This window comes from Scyliorhinus torazame, chromosome 3 (genome assembly GCF_047496885.1).
Source record: "Scyliorhinus torazame isolate Kashiwa2021f chromosome 3, sScyTor2.1, whole genome shotgun sequence".
NCBI lineage: Eukaryota > Metazoa > Chordata > Chondrichthyes > Carcharhiniformes > Scyliorhinidae > Scyliorhinus > Scyliorhinus torazame.
This window is the reverse complement of record NC_092709.1, coordinates 307,741,050-307,756,379: the sequence shown is the minus strand read 5'-3', so window position 1 is coordinate 307,756,379 and position 15,330 is coordinate 307,741,050. Positions and strand designations below refer to the sequence as shown.

At 44.4% G+C, this 15,330-nt stretch overlaps 1 protein-coding gene across 2 annotated transcripts in view; it reads right to left on the bottom strand.

Moving 5' to 3' along the window:
* slbp (stem-loop histone mRNA binding protein) overlaps nt 1–15,330 on the bottom strand; it is a 56,302-nt gene that overhangs the window by 1,311 nt on the left and 39,661 nt on the right. For both annotated transcript variants that reach the window (XM_072497530.1, XM_072497529.1), the window contains 4 exons: nt 10,742–10,804; nt 10,011–10,145; nt 5,667–5,816; nt 4,564–4,681 (listed from right to left, as the gene is read on the bottom strand). In XM_072497530.1, the coding sequence (XP_072353631.1) occupies nt 4,564–4,681; nt 5,667–5,816; nt 10,011–10,145; nt 10,742–10,804 (466 nt within the window). The remainder of the gene's footprint in view (nt 1–4,563; nt 4,682–5,666; nt 5,817–10,010; nt 10,146–10,741; nt 10,805–15,330) is intronic.

The following is a 15,330-nucleotide window of genomic DNA, read 5'->3' as shown; positions in this document are numbered from 1 at the left end:
TATACCGCTTTGGATACTGTTTGGGGGGGGGGGGGGGGGGGGGGGGGGAGACACTGACTCACCAGGGTTAAGCCATGGGGTACAGGTCTCTGGCACAGAGTCTGTCCCTGTTGCTCAGAAGGGAAGGGGAGAGGAGTAGAGCATTAGTCATTGGAGACTCCATAGTTAGGGGGATAGATAGGAGATTCTGTGGGAACGAGAGAGACTCACAGTTGGTGTGTTGCCTCCCAGGTGCCACTGTGCGTGATGTCTCGGATCGTGTTTTCAGGATCCTTAAGGGGGAGGGGGACCAGCCCCAAGTCGTGGTCCACATAGGTTCCAACGACATAGGTAGGAAAAGGGATGGGGATGTAAGGCAGGAATTCAGGGAGCTAGGGTGGAAACTTGGATCAAGGACAAACAGTTATTATCTCTGGGTTGTTACCCGGGCCACGTGATAGCAAGACGAGGAATAGGGAGAGAGAGCAGTTGAACACGTGGCTACAGGGATGGTGCAGGAGGGAGGGTTTCAAATTTCTGGATAATTGGGGCTCATTCTGGGGTCGGTGGGACCTCTACAAACGGGATGGTCTGCACCTGGACCAGAGGGGTACCAATATTCTGGGCGGGGGGGGGGTGGATTTGCTAATGCTCTTCGGGAGGGTTTAAACTAGTTCAGCAGGGGCTTGGGAACCTGAATGGTAGCTCCAGTATACAGGAGGTTGAGAGTAGTGAGGTCATGAGTCGGGTTTCAAAGTTGCAGGAGTGTACCGGCAGGCAGGAAGGTGGTTTAAAGTGTGTCTTCTTCAATGCTAGGAGCATCAGGAATAAGGTGGGTGAACTTGCGGCATGGGTTGGTACCTGGGACTTCGATGTTGTGCCCATTTCGGAGACATGGATAGAGCAGGGACAGGAATGGTTGTTGCAGGTGCCGGGATTTAGATATTTCAGTAAGCTCAGGGAAGGTGGTAAAAGAGGGGGAGGGGTGGCATTGTTAATCAAGGACAGTATTACGGTGGCAGAAAGGACGTTTGATGAGGACTCGTCTACTGAGGTAGTATGGGCTGAGGTTAGAAAAAGGAAAGGAGAGGTCACCCTGTTAGGGGTTTTCTATAGGCCTCCGAAAAGTTCCAGAGATGTAGTGGAGAGGATTGCAAAGATGATTCTGGATAGGAGCGAAAGCAACAGGGTAGGTGTTCTGGGGGACTTCAACTTTCCAAATATTGACTGGAAACGCTATAGTTAGAGTACATTAGATGGGTCCGTTTTTGTCCAATGTGTGCAGGAGGGTTTCCTGACACAGTATGTAGATAGGCCAACGAGAGGCAAGGCCATATTGGATTTGGTACTGGGTAATGAACCAGGACAGGTGTTAGATTTGGAGGTAGGTGAGCACTTTGGTGATAGTGACCACAATTCGATTAAGTTTACTTTAGTGATGGAAAGGGATAGGTATATACCGCAGGGCAAGAGTTATATCTGGGGGAAAGGCAATTATGATGCGATGAGGCAAGACTTAGGATGCATCGGATGGAGGGGAAAACTGCAGAGGATGGATACAATGGAAATATGGAGCTTGTTCAAGGAACAGCTACTGTCCTTGATAAGTATGTACCTGTCAGGCAGGGAAGAAGTGGTCGAGTGAGGGAACCGTGGTTTACTAAAGCAGTCGAAACACTTGTCAAGAGGAAGGAGACTTATGTAAAGATGAGACATGAAGGTTCAGTTAGGGTGCTCGAGAGCTACAAGTTAGCTAGGAAGGACGTAAAGAGAGAGCTCAGAAGAGCCAGGAGGGGACATGAGATGTCTTTGGCAGGTAGGTTCAAGGATAACCCTAAAGCTTTCTATAGATATGTCAGGAATAAAAGAATGACTAGGGTAAGAGTAGGGCCAGTTAAGGACAGTAGTGGGACGTTGTGCTTGGAGTCTGAGGAGATAGGAGAGGTGCTAAATGAATATTTTTCGTCAGTATTCACACAGGAAAAAGACAATGCTGTCGAGGAGAATACCGAGATTCAGGCTACTAGACTAGAAGGGCTTGAGGTTCATAAGGAGGAGGTGTTAGCAATTCTGGAAAGTGTGAAAATAGATAAGTCACCTGGGCCGGATGGGATTTATCCTAGGATTCTCTGGGAAGCTAGGGAGGAGATTGCTGAGCCTTTGGCCTTGATCTTTAAGTCATCTTTGTCTACAGGAATAGTGCCAGAAGACTGTAGGATAGCAAATGTTGTCCCCTTGTTCAAGATGGAGAGTAGAGATAACCCCGGTAACTATAGACCAGTGAGCCTTACTTCTGTTGTGGGAAAAATCTTGGAAAGGTTTATAAGAGATAGGATGTATAATCCTCTGGAAAGGAATAATTTGATTAGAGATAGTCAACATGGTTTTGTGAAGGGTCGGTCGTGCCTCACAAACCTTATTGAGTTCTTTGAGAAGGTGACCAAACAGGTGGATGAGGGTAAAGCAGTTGATGTGGTGTATATGGATTTCAGTAAAGCGTTTGATAAGGTTCCCCATGGTATGGTAGGCTACTGCAGAAAATACAGTACATGGGATTCAGGGTGATTTAGCAGTTTGGATCAGAAATTGGCTAGCTGGAAGAAAACAAAGGGTGGTGGTTGATGGGAAATGTTCAGACTGGAGTCCAGTTACTCGTGGTGTACCACAAGGATCTGTTTTGGGGCCACTGCTGTTTGTCATTTTTATAAATGACCTGGAGGAGGGCATAGAAGGATGGGTGAGTAAATTTGCAGATGACACTAAAGTCGGTGGAGTTGTGGACAGTGCGGAAGGATGTTACAAGTTACAGAGGGACATAGATAAGCTGCAGCGCTGGGCTGAGAGGTGGCAAATGGAGTTTAATGCAGAAAAGTGAGGCGATTCATTTTGGAAGGAATAACAGGAAATCAGAGTACTGGGCTAATGGTAAGATTCTTGGCAGTGTGGATGAGCAGCGAGATCTCGGTATCCATGTACATAGATCCCTGAAAGTTGCCACCCAGGTTGAAAGGGTTGTTAAGAAGGCGTATGGTGTGTTAGCTTTTATTGGTAGAGGGATTGAGTTTAGGAGTCATGAGGTCATGTTGCAGCTATACAACACTCTGGTGCGGCCGCATTTGGAGTATTGCGTGCAATTCTGGTCGCCGCATTATAGGAAGGATGTGGAAGCATTGGAAAGGGTGCAGAGGAGATTTACCAGGATGTTGCCTGGTATGGAGGGAAGATCTTATGAGGAAAGGCTGAGGAACATGAGGCTGTTTTCGTTAGAGAGAAGGTGGTTAAGAGGTGACTTAATTGAGGCATACAAGATGATCAGAGGATTGGATAGGGTGGACAGTGAGAGCCTTTTTTCTCGGATGGTGATGTCTAGCACAAGGGGACATACCTTTAAATTGAGGAGAGATATAGGACAGATGTCAGAGGTAGGTTCTTTACTCAGAGAGTAGTAAGGGCGTGGAATGCCCTGCCTGCAACAGTAGTGGACTCGCCAACACGAAGGACATTCAAATGGTCATTGGATAGACATATGGACAATAAGGGAATAGTGTAGATGGGCTTTAGAGTGGTTTCACAGGTCGGCGCAACATCAAGGGCCGAAGGGCCTGTACTGCGCTGTAATGTTCTATGTTCTACACAAGGCCGTTTTTTATGGTATCGGACCAGACCCCAATTTAGGTCAGGAAACTGAACGAGACCCCAACAATTTTTATTTGTAAAACAGTGAGGAAAGGGTACTTCACTCAGGAGTGATTCCACTGACAAATAGGGATCTTTTACGTTAAAACAAACTATTACTAACACAACAGTAACCACATTATCACAGAAAATCTCTTTTGAATTGGCAGTTAAACAATTCTTAAAATTAAAGGAAACACTAACCACTAACTTATACAGTCTCCATCTCCAATTAAGCAAAGCCCATTACAGGTCAAAAGAAACGCAAGTTAGCAAACAGAGGGATACTTGCTGTACTAATGTGTAGCAATTTCCTTTCAGAAAAGGAGACACTCTTTCGGGCACAACCTGGAAATCCTGCTGCCTGGTCAGACTACAAAAATCCTACAGCTAAAACTGCTTACTAGTATCAGCTCCTCTCATTAATTACCTCATTTCTCCCCCACTGCCTCATGACCATCGAAGTCTAAACACAATTTTTAAAATTATCTACAGCTCAGGCAACCTTCTATAAACAAAATGTTATTAATCCCATGTAGGTAAACATGTACATGGTTAGAATGAATGATTATCTCACTTTTGCAACATCATAAAAGCAACTTTTGCAGACACACCACCTGCCTGCATGTTAAAGGAAAAAGTCTTGAATGGGTAAGCAGCACGCTTAATTTTTTTCTTGATATGAGCCAAGAGCACCCCTGTTACTAGTGGGCCTACAAATATTAAAAACTTAATTATCTGGGCAGTTTTGGGAGCAGCCACCAACAGTCCATTAAGAATAATGGTTCGGCTACAATACGGAAAGACGGCAAGAAAACGATTCCCTACATGCCAAGAATTTTAGAATTGTTAAATACCTCAAATGTACTGTTCACCACTACAATAATCCATATTTTTAATGCTGCATACCTGAGGAGATGGTGCACGTGTGTTACTGGGCGTGCATCCTCTCTCATCATGGAGACTTGTGCGACTTCCACTCGAGCTGTTCACAGATTCAGTTTCCATATCAAAATCAAACTCAGTGCTGAAAAACATAGCAAATCTCTTGTTGTTAAAGTTTTTGTTTATGTTAAGAACCATAATGATGTCAAATGTAAGAGTATCCCAAAACCCAGAAGGGTAACTGGAACACTGGATCTCAGTGGTGTATATTTTCAATTGTGAGGGAAGATATGCAAACCAGTGAGAAATAGTCCAGCCTTATTGTAATCAAAAGAATATTTATTAATTTAAAAGAAACACAACAATGCCCTCTTTCCCAAACAACATCCAATACTATATAACTATGAGCCAAATCCAGCATATAGTTACCACCCACAGGTTATTTTCCAGATTTGGGAAGACCATCTTCAGCGTGGCAGTTCTGCTCAAGAGTGGTTTTGAAAATACAGCAGCTTTTAACAACAACTTGTTTTCAAGAGAGCCTGCTTTCTTCAGCTGGGCGTGGCCATGATGATAGATGCCCATCTCCTCTGGTGTACTCAGCTATCCTCCTGCAGTTATACTGTCCTTTCCTTTTTGAACAAATGTGTCAAGTAACATCTCAGACCAAGCTTCTAGCATATCGGTGCAAATTATATTCTTCTCTCTCTACTGACCTCACTCACCACTTCATTACTTTGAACACAAATTTTTACATGCACCACTATTGTTTTCCCCTAACCACTTTTTACAGCTACACTGATTCGCATATCAAAAACACTCCTTCAGGCAGCTACACTCTGTTTCCCTTTTATCCAATCGCAATTTAATTTTTAATCTTGATTTTACACAATTCTTCAATCCTCTCTTTACCCCAGTATCTTAACATTTGCAACTGGTTGAACATTCCTTTAATGCTGAACCACCATTCTAACAGACAGTGAAATTTTATTCCTCATTTCACAACAAATAATTCATACTGTCCACATTGACTGGAATTCGACTCAAGAGAACTGCACAATTAAATTGCACCATCCCCCCAAATGTCTTCCACTCAGTCACACGGATACCCAGAAATGTGAACATACACTGCCTGTAAATCACTGCCTTCTTCTGCTGGTGGATCCCAAGCATGCAGTGCAATTCTCCACAATCTAATTTGCTGGTCCCAAGATCTACGACTGAACTTCTTAAACTTGTTTGGAGTCCTTGGATGAACACCTGGCTTCCGAAGATGTCTGAAAGAAAGAAATCAACACACGTATGCAGAGAGTTAATTTGCTTTAAAGTATATCTAGTATCAATAACATGTTCTACATGCATCCAATTAAAATTAACCATCCAGCTAAAATTAAACAACCAAGCAGAACAATGCTTTGTAAATTGTTCATGGTACTGAATTTAATACGATACCAGTTAATTTAAATTGTTTATTTCAAAAATGATTTTAGATCCTTGCCCACCTCAGCAGTTAATATCAATTCCGTCATACTGTAGGATTCTGCATGCAGAGCTAGGTCCTCACCTAAATCCTGCCCCTTTGGTAACAAACTTAATTTCATAAGCTTGAAGATACCCAGTTACACCACCTCCCTAAACCCTTGACTAACTGCATGGTCAGATTACTTGCTCAACATCCAGTCTTCGATGAAGCAAAATTTCCATACAGCAACAAAATGTGTTGCTGGTTTAGCACAGTGGGCCAAACAGCTGGCTTGCAATGCAGAACAAGGCAGCAGCGTGGGTTCAATTCCCATACCAGCCTCCCCGTACAGGCGCCGGAATGTGGCGACTTGGGGCTTTTCACAGTAACTTCATTGAAGCCTACTTGTGACAATAAGCGATTATTATTATTTGGCCCAAGACTGAAGCCCATCATCTTGGGCTCCCACTAAAAACTCTGCCCTTGCCACAGATTCTCTCATCTTCAGCCAGTGTTGGGTTCATTTCCAGCATAATTTCTACCTTGTATTCACTCCATCAGAGACTGCTGAATTACATCTCAACAGACCAAAATGCCTCCTTCTGCACTACTATCATATGCACTGATGAATAGTTAGTTATCAAATTTGAAATTCTTCAGCCTGTTGGCAGCCTTCTCATCAGCCTGGTGTAGTGTAGCCAGACCACCAGAAACATACGTTGAGGCACTTGTCGATTATATGCACCATGGCTTGCACTTCATCTCAGTTGCACAGGGTTGAGTCATCGTGCCCCTAACAGAAGAGGGTGTTGCAGAAGGGTCCGACTCCAGTTCAAAAGAATAAAGCAATAAAGGGTTATGGTGTTCGGGCAGGAAGTGAAGCTGAGTCCACAAAAGATCAGCCATGATCTCATTGAATGGCGGAGCAGGCTCGAAGGGCCAGATGGCCTACTCCTGCTCCTAGTTTTTATTATGTTCTTATTCTTATAAAACAAAGAACATTGCAGCACAGGAACAGGTCCTTCAGCCATCCATGTAAATCTTTTACCCTCTCAAAGCCTCCACATCCTTCTGGTAGTGTGGCGACAAAAATTGAACACTGTGCATAACTAGGGTTCTATCCAGCTGCAACATGACTTGCCAATTTTTATACCCAAATTTGTGCTATTTACTGTATATGTACTCCATCTGCCATCGATGTATATTGCAGCAATCTTTGTGTCGTCCATAAAGGTACCAACACAACTCAACACACACACCCCACACAATTTTCTATCTACTTTCCTTGTATTCCACACTTGCTTTGTGTGTTCCCAACCTCCTAGCCTTGACAAATGTTTCCTTTTTGACTAGGCTCACAATCTTTCTCGTTATCCAAGGTTCGCAAAACTGCCCTTACTTATCCTTCACCCTTACAGGAACGTGCCAGTCCCGAATTCCTACCAACTTGCACTTGAAAGCCTCCCACCTGACAGATGTTCATTTGCCCTTAAACATCTGCCTCCAATCTACATTCTTCAGTTCCTGCATAATATTGTTGTAATCAGCCTTCCCCCAATTTAGCACCTTTATCCGAGCACTACACTTATATCTTTATCCATCAGTACGTTAAAGCTTACTGAATTGTGGCCACTGTTCCCAAACTACTCCCCTACTGAAACGTCAACCACCTGGCCGGGTTCATTCCCCAATTCCTGCTTCAGTACGGCCCCTTATCTAGTTGGACCATCTACATACTGTTTGAAGAAGCCCTCCTGGATGCTCCTTACAAACTGCCCTATCCACACGTAGCACTAAGTGAATCCCAGTCAATATAGGGGAAATTAAAGTCACCCACCACAACAACCCTGTTACTTTTGCACCTTACCAAAATCTGCCTATATATCTGTTCCTCCAGCTCCTGCAGGCTGTTGGGTGGCCTATAGTAAGCCCCCAACATCATGACTACACCCTTCCTATTCCTGAGCTCTACCCATATTGCCTCGCTGTATGAGCCCTCCTAGGTGTCCTCCCGCAGTACAGCGGTGATATTCTCAACCAGGAGTGCAACTCTCCCACCCCTTTTACATCCTTCTCTATCCCACCTGAAACATCTGTATCCTGGAATGTTAAGCTGCCAATCCTGTCCTTCCCTTAACCAAGTCTCTGTAATAGAACATCATAGTTCCAAGTACTAATCCAAGCTCTTGCGTTCATCTGTCTTACCTGTTACACTTCTCGCATTGAAACAAATACACTTCAGTCCACCAGCACACGCGCACGCGTACACAGGCACACAGTTTAGATGCAACCAGTCCTTCTTGTACAGGTCCCACCTGCCCCAGAAGAGATCCCAATGGTCCAGATATCTGAACTCCCACCCTCCTACTACACCAGCTGTTCTAGCCACATGTTGAGCTGTACTAACTTCCTAGATGGAAGTTACAGAAAAACAGTGGAATCGTAGAATTTACAGTGCAGGAGGCCATTCGGCCCATCGAGTCTGCACCAACCCTTGGAAAGAGCACCCACTTAAGCCCACACCTCCACCGTACCCCCATCCTGTACCAGCCTCCCCGAACAGGCGCCAGAATGTGGCGTCTCGGGGCTTTTCACAGTAACTTCATTTGAAGCCTACTTGTGGCAATAAGCGATTTTCATTTCAATTCATAACCCAGTAACCCCACCGCACCTTTGGACACCAAGGAGCAATTTAGCATGGCCAATCCACCTTACCTGCACATCTTTGGACTGTGGGAGGAAACCCGAGTACCCCACGCAGACAGGGGGAGAAAGTGCAAACTCCACACAAACAATCACCTGAGGCCAGAATTGAACCCGGGACCCTGGAGCTGCAGTGCTAACCACTGTGCCATCCCGCCACCCCAAAGTTAGAGAAAAACAATGGAAGTTACATCAAGTAATTTACAAAGATCAAGCATACCCAAGAACATAATGCACCCTATAAATGGTTCCACTGTCTCTCAGAAAATGTCACGCCCTTGTTAGGTTCTTTCCCATAACAGTTATTTCTTCCTTCCCTCTTCAAAAGGTGCATTGAGAGCAACTCTGGCTAATAGAGGGTGAGCTGGAGCCATGTCATCACAAATAAACCAAGAGGTAGGGGAATATGATAAAAATGCCCTGTACCATATTTTGCACTTAACCAGTTATAACAAATTATAACTTGAGCAAGGACAGCACGGTAGCATTGTGGATATCACAATTGCTTCACAGCTCCAGGGTCCCAGGTTCCATTCCGGCTTGGGTCACTTGTCTGTGCGGAGTCTGCACATCCTCCCCGTGTGCGCGTGGGTTTCCTCCGGGTGCTCCAGTTTCCTCCCACAGTCCAAAGATGTGCAGGTTAGGTGGATTGGCCATGATAAATTGTCCTTAGTGTCCGGTGGGGTTACTGGGTTATGGGGATAGGGTGGAGGTGTTGATCTTGGGTAGGGTGCTCTTTCCAAGAGCCGGTGCAGACTCGATGGGCCGAATGGCCTCCTTCTGCACTGTAAAAAAATTCTATGAAGGACATCAGTCTTTTGCATGCAAGGACAGCCAGATCAGTTTCTTGCTGATCTTATTGTAGACTTTCTGAAAGTGAAAAAGCTTTTAGGCTTCCAATGCCAAAATATTTTCTGGTTTACTTTCATAATAATAATCTTTATTAGAGTCACAAGTAGGCTTACATGAACACTGCAATGAAGTTACTGTGAAAAGCCCCTAGTCACCCCTAGGAGCTTGTTCGGGTACACCGAGGGAGAATTCAGAATGTTCAAATTACCTAAAGGCACATCTTTCGGGACTTGTGGGAGGAAACCAAGCACCCAGAGGAAAAGCACAGACACAGGGAGAACATGCAGACTCCGCACAGACAGCGACCAGAGCCGGGAATTGAACCTGGGACGCTGGCGCTGTGAAGCAACGGTGCTACCAAGGCAGTCAGCTATGACAAATGTCAACTTATTCAATATAGGCTTAATTTCCCCCACCCCAAGCCAAGGGGCAAGAATAAAACAGGTGATCTTACTTGGGAATTTCCTGAATGAATCGATCATATGCAATGGTATTCTTTCCATAGTTGATTTGCTTCTGTCTTCTCATCAATACCACTTCATCAGTTTCAAGCTCTGAAGGTGCTAATGACTCCCTGGAGCCACTCGAACTGAAATTTAATAATTAGATGTTTAAAATAATTCTCTAATCCTCAACTTCCTAGTGTAGGGGTTAGGGAGAATTAAAATTAACCACACATTCTTTAGTACATCAAAATGCTACAGTCCCAAGTTACGAGGGACCGTTGCAGATTCAAACTCTCACACCAAATAAGTATCCAGCACAGCACAACGTAGGACAAATGCACAGGAATAAAGGCACAGGCTGGTGTATAAATAAAGGAGACGAGATAGAAACCATTCCCCCAAAAAAGATCAAGCCACCATGTAGCCCTCTAACAGCTGGCATACTGGTGGATATCTGTTGGGACTACTTAGCTGGGCAAAAATTATATAAAAGTGGTAAAATGAGGGATCTGTCCCAGAAAATAATCAGAATACTTGATGACTACCTAGATCAGTCTCACTCTCGCTCCTCGTCTCTTCCCACCATCACACATTCTCATGGAGACCTTTGTAATGTTAAACAATTACAGACTGTTAAAACTATATAAAAAAAGAAAGGCTTTACAAAATGCAAGAGGTGAACCGCAGTACTACATTAGCAGCCGTTTATTCATGATTTCTATAAACACTTTGGCTATACCTTTCAGAAGAGTAATCCTTTTCATGATCGTTGAAGTCATTTAGTAAAAGCCGTCTTTTGTATCTGAAAGAGAAAAGAAATTGAAAACTTGGGTGGATGTTAACAAATTTGAAGGTCTGTAGAGGAGGCGGTGTATGTCACTGGACGAGTAATCTAGAAATCCAGGCCATTTCTCTGGGGACCTAGATTCAAATCCAACCACAGTTGGTGGAATTTAAATTCAATTAACACATCTGGAATGGAAAACTAGTTTCAGCGATGGTGACCATGAAAGTATGATAGATTGTTAAAAATCCATCTGGCTCACAATGTTTTTCAGGGGAAAAACAAATCTGCTTTTCTTACTTGGTCTGGCCTACGTGCAACTCCAGACCCACAGCAATGTGGTTGGCTAGGAACACCCGGTGAAATGACCTAGCGAGCCACTCAGTTCAAGGGCAACAAATGCTGGCCTCGTCATGATACACCCACATCCCATGAAAGAAAAATGTAAAAGTCAAATGTTAAAGCTAAATACAAATATAGTTGTCCAGTAAGGATAAAAAGTAGTTCACCAATTCAGAATGACACTCCCTTCGGAGTTAAATATTTAAAAAACTGTGAGGGAGAAAAAAGGGACACACTCAAACCACTGAAAGCCAACTCCAAGACTGATAACAAGGGCAGGGCTCAGCAATCAACATTAGTGCACGAATCGCAAAAACCAGCATGCAGATCCAGTAATTAAGAATAGAATTGGATGAAATTTCGTAACAAAATAAGTAGGTTATGCTTCAGTTGTACAGGGCACTAGTGAATCGACATCTGGATTACTGGTCTCTTTTTTTTTTTAAAAGTATGTAAATACATTCACAAATTTCAGAAGATTTACTTGACTAATTCACAGAATGGGCTGGTGATCATATACAAAGAAAGTACGGGCAGGCTAGGCTCGTGTCCACCCTAGACTAAGAGGCAACATGATTGTGCGTTTCTTGCGTTTCAAAATCCGGAGAGACGACTTGACAGTGCCACAGTCCTCAGAAATGCACATCCAGTTCTAGGAAGGATCTCTGGGCTCCTTCTCATGTTTGGACACCCAAATGTGCATATGGAGGATCTCACGGACATCCACAAGGCCGAGAGCCAAGTTGATTGCACATTTATTGGAGTGATTGCCCTCCAGCATAAGGGTCCGTGCGCAGAGGGGGAATGGGCTACTGCCAGGACTCTTCCAAGAGCATTGTACTCTCCAATCTGTGTTCTATTCTGGTGAGAATGATGCTTCCTTTGGCAATGCAGCCTCTAGAGTGTTCAGCTGCACATGGGGCAGAAAGGAGGGAGGAAGACTCGGAAAGCAGTGCCAGGACAGCAGACAGTCATCAGTGGCCTACATTATTTCAGGATGATGGGTTTCTTCCATGGAGTCAGGATGCCACCAAGCAGCAGCAGCGTACTGAGGAGAAAGAGGGTAAACAGCCAGCAGTCATGGTATATATTTGGTACCAACAACATTAGGTAGAAAGAGGGATGAGATCCTGAAGGCAGAATTGAAGGAGATTATCAAGCTGAACATCAAAAAAGGTGGTATGAGTTTAGTTCAGGTGCCAGTGAGTATAGAACAAATGGTGGATACAGCAATTGACTGCGTGGCTGGATAAATTAGAATTTCAGAGACATTGGGACCATTTCTAGGATAAGTGTAACTTGCATAGGTTGGGACCGGAAAGCTGGTACCAACATCCTGATGGGGCAATTTAGAACCATAGAAATGTTACGGCACAGAAACAGGCCATTCAGCACATTAGCTGGCACAGGCATGCATAAAGAGAAGAAAAAATAACTAGCCCACCCATTCTAATCCCACCTTCCAACACCATGTCCACAGTAGGTTGCAGTGTTTAAGGTGCCTGGATCTTCACCTGATGAGTTCAGGGTTTCCGCCGCCACTGCCAAACCAGACAGGGAATTAGACAAGGAATTAAGAGACAGCCACCACCCTCTGGGTGCAGAGGATTTTTTCTCATGTCCCCTCTCATTTAAAAATAATAATTTAAGGCTAAGCCAGCATATATTGCCTCTTCCTAGTTGCCCCTGAGAAGGTGGTGGGGATCTGCCTTCTTGAACTGCCGCAGTCCCGGAGGAGTAGGTACACCCACAGTGCTGTTATGGAGGGAGTTCCAGGATTTTGACCTAGCGACAGTGAAATATTTCCAAAGTCAGGACAGCGAGTGACTTTGAAAGGAACCTCCAGCTGGTGGTATCCCCAGGTACATATTGCTCTCATCCATCTAGATAGTAGTGGTCGTGGTTTGGAAGGTGCTGCCTAAGGAACTTTGGTGAGATCCTGTAGTGCATCTTACAGAATTCCTACAGTGCAGGAGGCCATTCGGACCATCGGGTCTGAACCAATCCTTCAAAAGAGCACCCTTTCTAGTTACACACCTTGTCCTATCCCCATAACCACACCTTAACCGTGGGATACTAAAGGGGCAATTTAGCACGGCCAATCCGGAGCAAAGAACAGTACAGCACAGGAACATGCTCTTCTGCCATCCAAGCCTGTGCCGATCACATATCCCATCTAGACCAACCGCCTGTATCCTTCTACACCCAGCCTGTTGATGTGTATATCTAGACAAGTCTTAAAAGTCGCTAACGTATCTGCCTCAACCACTTCACTTGGCAGTGCATTCCAGGCCATCACCACCCTCAGGAAAAAAACATCCCCCACACATCTCCACTGAACCTTTCCCCCTCATCTTGAACTTATGCCCCATTGTAATTGTCATTTCCGCCCTGGGAAAAAGCCCCCCAACTGTTCACCCGATCTATACCCCTCAATTTTGTAAACTTCTACCAGGTCACCCCTCAGCCTCCAGCTTTCTAGGAAGAACAATCCCAGTTTATTCAATCTTTCCTCATAGCTAATACCCTCCATACCAGGCAACATCCTGGTAAACCTTTTCTCTACTCACTCCAAAGCCTCCACGTCCTTCTGGTACTGTGGTGACCAGAATTGGACACAGTACTGCCAACGTGGCCTAGCCAACGTTCTATATAACTAACATAATTTGCGAACTTTTATACTCTATGCCCCGTTCGATGGAGGCAAGGTTGACTGAGTGACAGAAAACCGAACAGTGGCTAGTTGTATTTGTCCGGACAAAGGTATACAAGGCGATTTCTCCAGAGATGCACTGCTTTTCTGGACATAATGACTGACTTGTTTGTACAGGACACAATTTCATAATTTGCAGAAGGAAACAGGACTTGCAAGTATTGAATGGAGGAGGATATTGAAAAGGTCAACAGGGCAGAGACAGGCTGGAGAAATGTGGTAGATGAAATTTAAAATGCAGAGATGTGAAGTGACACATTTTGGGTAGGAATAATGATGAGGCACAAAATAAAGATATAGAAACAAAGGTTTATGGGCATCTGTGCGTGAGGTGGCACAGCAGGTTGAGAAGTGGCTAAGAAAGCATGCTGGATCCTGTACTTCACGAATAGGAAGAGTACAAAAGCAAGGAGGTTTCATAGAATCTGTAGGCTAGAATAGGAGGCTGCCATTCAGCCTATCAAGTCTACACCGACCCTATCCCCACAACTCCACATCACCTTTGGACACAAAGGGTCAATTTAGAAAGGCCAATCCACCTAACCTGCACAACGTTTGGACTAAGGAAGGAAACTGGAGCTCCCAGAGGAAATCCACACAGGCACAGGGAGAATGTGCAAACTCCATACAGACAGATACCCACAGTCGGAATCAAACCAGAGTCCACAGGGAGAATGTGCAAACTCCATACAGACAGATACCCACAGTCGGAATCAAACCAGAGTCCCTGGTGCTGTCAGACAGCAGAGCTAACCACTGTGCCACCCTTTTGTGAACTTTACAAAACATTTGTTCAGCCTCAACTGGAGTGTGTCTCAAATCTGGACACCACACTTTAGGAAGACTGTGAAGGCATTAGAGAGGGTGCAGAAAAGATTTAAGAGTACTGTTCCAGGGAAGAGGGCCTTCAATTACATGGACAGATCAGAGGAGCTGTCTAGGGTTGTTTTCCTTTCAGAAGAGAAGCTTAGACGGTAATTTGATAATGCATTCAAACCAGGATGATTTGATACTGCATTCAACTCATGGGATCTTGACAGAGTAGATAGAAATTATTTCCTTTGATGGGCAGATCAAGAACCAGAGGATGCCAATTTAAAGTTAATGACAAAAGAACAACAACTGTTTTTTTTAATATGAAGGCTGTAAGTGGTTATGATCAGTGTGGTGGAGGCAGATTCAATCGTGGCTTTCAAATAGATTTCAGATAAGCACCCAAAAGAGAAAAAAATTGCAGCACTACCGAAAAGAGGAGATTAGTAGTACGAAGTCTTACAACACCAGGTTAAAGTCCAACAGGTTTGGTTCGATGTCACTAGCTTTCGGAGCGCTGCTCCTTCCTCAGGTGAACGAAGTGGTCTGTTCCAGAAACACACATAGACAAATTCAAAGATGCCAAACAATGCTTGGAATGCGAGCATTAGCAGGTGATTAAATCTTTACAGATCCAGAGATGGGGTAACCCCAGGTTAAAGAGGTGTGAATTGTA